We start from the raw sequence: 6,000 nt of genomic DNA on the forward strand, positions 1-6,000 counted from the left end.
CAATAACAGCTGCTATTTACAGGAGCAGCAGGCTATTTAACAATGAGAAGCACCACAGCCAAATCCAAACCTGTCCTTACTTGACCCACCTGCTCTCCCTCACTCACACATCCACTCTCCAGCGGGATTAATATCTGGGCTAATAACAGAGGTGAACTCAGCCATAACTCGCTGTTGCTGGCTCCAAATCTTCTCCGTGTCAATACTTTGGTTGATAAAAGAGGAGAAATCGATAGATTGAGATGGAAATTAAAAACGTGCTAGCCTTCCGCAGTGTGTTGTAACTTTCGTTGGCTTATACGCTTGCAAAATAAGAGATGAAGCTTCACATTATGTACGTGCTGAAATGGTCATTGGTGGCACAATAATTTCCTTCAATGTTCATCCCAACGCAGCAAAGGGAAGATCTCTTCCTGATGTGAAAGGTGCTGTATAAATAGGTCGTACGCTTATAAAGTATACGACCAGACCATTGTGCTGATATTTTTGGGGTATGAAATTAATAATAATAATAATCATCATCCCTACATTTGATACAACGCCTTTCAGGTCAGGAGGATGTCTGAAAGCTCTTCACAGGAACTACTTCTACAGTGCAGTGACTGTGTATTTTGTAGGTGAAGGTGGCAGTCAGTTTGCGCACAGCTATGTCCCACAAACAGCCAGGAAGGAAGTGCGTAACCTGTTTCATTTGGGTGATTGTTGGCCAGGACACCGGGAGAAACTGCCCTTTTCTTTTCAAATAGTGCGGCAGGATCTTGGGTTAATGTCCCATCTAATGTCCCATCGAGCAATGCAGCACTCCCCCCTCTCCCCCCTTCCCCCCCACCACCATTCACTGTAGGGTCAACATGGATTGTGGGTTCAAAGCGCCAAAATCCATGGGCTCAAACCCATAATCTCCCGACTGAGAAGCGAGAGCTCGAGCGACTGAGCCAGGACACCAAAACACCGAGGGATAAAGTAACCTGTGCCATGAACCTTGTTTGCCTACAATCTGGTGAAAATTGACGCTGCCAGAAGTAAACCGCAGGGTCAATCAATGGTTGGGAAAGGAAAGCCAGGAAAACTTAACAGCAGGGTCATACGCAAACCTTTCAGTTGTGAAAGAGAGAGACACGCCAGACATTTGCAGCATACTCTTGTTTTTATATCAGATTGCCAGCATTCGGCGTTTTCCTTTGTATCTCCTTCCAAGCAATCGTCTTGGCACGCAACGTACAGTTATTGCAATTACACTGCGCTGCTTTGCTGTAGAAAATGTTGCAATCACAGAGGCTCGGTCTTACTGTATTTATTTTGTTTTTCAAGCCATCGTCTACTTCCCAACAGAGTGAACGTAACACGATCTGTCTCGCATGTAGTACACGCGATGGCAGGACAAGAGGTGTTCTGGGTTGCACAGGGCTATTTCAGGATAGGCACTGGTTGAGTTGTTGGGGGGGGGGGGGGGGTTGTGGGAGGAAGGAGAGGGAGTTTAAATCACCCAGAGGGTAATTAATGATTGGTATAGGGTCCAGGCACGAACACTGGACTCGCTTTTTTAAAAAAATGCAGGTCCCAGCAACAACTATCTTACATTATTGGGGGAGATCGAGTTGGCTGAGGTTTACTCTGTGTTGCATTTCAGAGCAGCCAGAATCGTCGAAATCAGCCGTGGTGGAAGCGAACGAGGCGGACCTTGGGAATTCTTTGGCTGAGCAAAAATTCCTGTTAGGTTCTCTCCCCCCGTATTCGCGAGTCCACACAGTGCTGTCTGTATCTCCAGGACGTGGAGCTGAGTAAATGGCTCGGAGGGGGTCAGGCGACGCTGACGGGCTCGCTTTCCGCGCTTTGCGTCACGTTGGAGAAACCTTTAAACCGTTGGGTTTTAACCCACCTGTTGGTGGGACGCCGCGATGCGCAATTGGCTTCCGCGTTTCGCCCACAAGCTATCCAGTCGGTTCGCTTGGCTGTATAATCCGTGAAGGGCCTTGAAACGTCTCGAGGACGTGATGAGGCTCTACATCAAATGCGATGGTTATTACTGTTATTATTATTGTGGTTATCATTCAGCGGATCTCCCTTTGCCTTCCAGGTGGTGCCGTTCCCCATGTCCTGCGAGCTGAATGGTGACTGCGCTTGCCGAGACCCAGTGGCCCAAGAGAACGTCAAGGGGAAACGACAGCGTTTCCGTTACAGTCACCATTAGCGGGCGGGGGGAGGGGGAGAGGGGGGAGCGAAGGAGGGGACACTGAGAGCGTAACAAAATCACACACACACACACACACACAGCTGAAGGCAGACTGGAAGAGCCACTCATTCCTTGCTGCTTCTGGGAGAATCTCTCCGGTCGAATAATAATCACACACACACACACACACACACAAAATATTCTGCTAATCTGCTTTTTGTCTGAAAGCTGGAGTGAAAGAGGGAAAAAAAAACCTAACAAAACAGACACAAACGACACATTGAATGAAACGAACAAGCCTCCCTCCCCTCCCCTCGACCCCCGAAAAAGAAAATAGCATGTTTCTCACAGTTTCATACTTGCTCGAGTGGCCTTTCCTGGCTGCACTATCTATATTTGAAGGAGGATAAAAGAGAGTGAGAGAGAGAAAGAAAGAGAGAGAGAGAGAGAGTAAGAAATAGATTCAAAGTCGGTCGAAAAAAATATATAACCCCCCCAAGGTCCAAATTACAGCAGAACGTGTTTAGAGACAGGGAAAACAAACAGTTCAGATATCACAGTAAAGATGATTGTCCAGAGGATTAAGAATAATAAATATATTAAAATATTGCAAAATTCCGAAAGGAAACAGCTGTGTTACCATAGCTGCTGCTGCTATTGCCAGACGACCAATACAAGGACAGGTCAACACCAAACCCAATGTCAGTCTATCTGCCTTAAGCAAAACCTTTATAACCTCGTTTTAAAGCCCTTTGATTTCATCTCCGGATTTTCTTCGAAAAACAATGCAGCCAAAAGTATTTTGCCGCGGGTTTAACCAAGTCCTGTTTGGAGGGACATCCCGACAGCTTCTTGTCCTTCTCCGTGTCCATCTTTCACGGCCGACCAGCCTGTCAAGCGTTTTTTTTTGGTTGGGTCAGCGGGTTTCCAACAGCAAAGTCGGTCTCTCGGTGAAGGTGTGTGGAACTCCACAAGTGAACCGTATTTAGATGTTTTGCTGAAGGGATAAAACCTGAACCTGGGATGGGAGGTTAACGTACGAAGCCAATGAAACGGAAATGTTACGTCTTATTATTAAATGTGAACAAGCCTCAGACGCTGGGGATAGTAAGAGTATAATGCAGAGGGGAAGCTAACGATGCGAGGATGGGCACATCGTCACAAGGAGACCGACTGTCAGGGCAGAGAGCGTCCTTTACATGTTTATACTGCCACGTCTATTGTCAACGAAGCCATGGACTTGATGCGGAGACCGTGCTGATGGTTTATGAGAGGTGGGAGGGTGGGTGGCAATGACACCACATGGTGTAAGATGCCTGCGGCCGATAACTGAGATCGATAGTTGCCAATTCTGTCCCGAAGCCCTACTTCGGAGAGCCCAAAGCATCGGCCATTATTCCCACGTCAACCGTTTGCTCCGTGTGACCTCAGCGTGAATAGCGAGCCGAAGAGGGCTTGTAATATCGGCGGGGATCACCGAAGCAACGGTCTCCACTTCCACAGCAAAGTGTTTGTTTCCGTGACCGGCTCCCGCCCAATTTAGATCAACATTCCAGACTTTGGAAATAACATCAAACAACAAAAAAAAAACGCTGAGGCAGTCAGGGTCGGTTTATCCGAACGATGGACAGGAAGGCTGCAGCGGCAAATTACTTTTGGCTGGTGGTCGAGGTGTGTGAAAAGATGGGAAAAGTATACGTCAAAAAACATGCCAATTTCAAAGGGATTTTAAAATGGGTTCCAGCTACCTCCCTTCTCCATTTTTGCCTGGTTATAACTGTCGGTTCTTATAGGTTTTACCTGTGTTATTTTTAAATAAATAATAAGAAAAAAAAGAAAGAAAATTCATGCTGCAAACTCACGACGGACGAGGTTGTGCAAACCGCATGGACCGATATAAAACTACCACACCTTAGGTTTAGTAGAAGACGGAAAAGAAACTCAAAATGAAAAAAAAAAGACATAGTTTTCCATAGGATTTTGGTGTACAGTCATGTCGTATTTGCCTGGTCAGTTTTTGTGCATAGTGTTAGCTCCAGAAAAAAAAGAGAGGAAAAAAAAGAAGTGACATTTTGACATTTAATTGTTTAAGTGTTTTAAAGTGTTTATTTGTACTTTTGTTATAAACTTTACTTAATTGTATTTAATCAGTATTTTATCCTGCTCAGTAACTGCATTTGGAACAACTGTATGGCCATTTACAAAAAAAAAGTCTACATTTATGTTTTTTTTTGGACAAAAAAAGCTGCTAAGATCAGACAGGTATTTTCTATCGTTTGGTATTATTTTTTGGTCATTTTTTTTAATTTTGTCCCATTCGATTTCAGTCTTTCCATATATATATATATCTATATTTTTAGTTTGTCTCATTTCCCAGAGCTTTGCACTTGTAATATGGAACCATTTAAAAAAAGAGTAATTAGTTTAGCTGTGATTGCAACCGTTAAAAGTAAGAAAAGGGATAACAATTTAGACACAACGTGAAAGCAATTTACATTAAAAAAATAATAATTTGGCCGCTCAATCCACGACTGCTTGTGGGACACTCTGTGCGCAATTGGCTGCCGCATTTCACCCACAAAATACAGTCAGTTCACTTTACAGTATATCTTGTAAAGCGCTTTGAGATGTCTCAATGATGTGATAAGGCGCTGTATCAAATGCGAGGATTATTATTATTCGAGCAAAAAGTTACGTTTAACTTTCACACAACAGAAGCCATCAACTTTATATTCTGATTTAACGATCGTTGGGCAAACCTCTTGGCTTTTTTGCTAATTAATCACATTTTTTGATGTTGTTTTATGTAACCTACAAGTCATATTAACTTGATAGTTAACCTATACGTGTTTTTTTTTTCTTTTTTTTTGTTTGTTATTTAAACGGCATACAGAAATATTGCTGCTTCGGATTTTAAACGATTAAAAAAAAGTTTCGCTAAGAGAGAGGGAAATGCAATCAGTCGAAAATGCCAAATACTGATCATTTATCGAGTCACAAAGGGGGCGAAGGAGGGGAGAGAAAGAGGATGAGTTTAATTGTTGGTAAAGATTGCAGTCTTTCTCTCAAGTAAAGCGACCACAACTGTATATTTAAAAGCATTCTGCCTCGCAATAAACAAAGATGAATGGACATTATACCAATTTTAGGGATTTCCCCCTAATATCTGCATTATGCCATAGTTGTTTTTTTTTAAAAAAAAGGCACACAGAAGTGCTTTCTTTTTTTTGGGGGGCGATCTCTAAATCGAGCATTTTACCTGTCTACATAGTACAAGTCAAGCTGTGATTTCTTTCAAAAGGAAATGTTTTCATATGGTTCATTAATGGCCATTTTGAAAAAAAAATAACAAAAAAAAAATACCCTGGTATTTATTAGTCCATTCTAGTTATCTGTTGGGCACCTTATCGAAAAAAAAATTCATGATACAAATAATCAAATGAAGTGCTGAAAAAAAATTATAATGTAACGGTCTACTGTATATCATATTTTTTGCTGTACCTCAAGCCTGTAAACTAGCTGCTTTTAGTCTATAGTCTAATTTAAGTCTCCTAGCAATATATACAGATTGTAAATAGTAGAATTATTTATTAAGAATGTCATTTTTTTAATTTATATTTACACTTTTATCATCTAAATTATTTTTTACAACTTTACAATTCCGTTGCTGCAGTCAGTTTTTATTACCCGATGGTATGATACGATTACGAAACGCTTGCAATGTAAAAAAAAAACCCCCACACATTCTCCTCATGTGGATGCCTCATTTTTTTTTCTCGAAGTACAGAACATCGAACCCGCATACTGAACCTAATGCATCCCCGGTG

General features: G+C 42.2%; 1 protein-coding gene across 1 annotated transcript in view; it reads left to right on the forward strand.

The window, feature by feature from the left end:
* Positions 1 to 4,120, forward strand: part of LOC103180420 (pappalysin-1) — a 196,019-nt gene extending 191,899 nt beyond the window's left edge. Inside the window, exon 27 of the mRNA XM_007896253.2 lies at positions 2,078 to 4,120. Within this exon, the coding sequence (XP_007894444.2) occupies positions 2,078 to 2,191 (114 nt within the window). The 3' untranslated portion in view covers positions 2,192 to 4,120. The remainder of the gene's footprint in view (positions 1 to 2,077) is intronic.
* Positions 4,121 to 6,000: the final 1,880 nt, after the last annotated feature.

This window comes from Callorhinchus milii, unplaced genomic scaffold, assembly GCF_018977255.1.
Source record: "Callorhinchus milii isolate IMCB2004 unplaced genomic scaffold, IMCB_Cmil_1.0 Scaffold8, whole genome shotgun sequence".
Taxonomy (NCBI): domain Eukaryota; kingdom Metazoa; phylum Chordata; class Chondrichthyes; order Chimaeriformes; family Callorhinchidae; genus Callorhinchus; species Callorhinchus milii.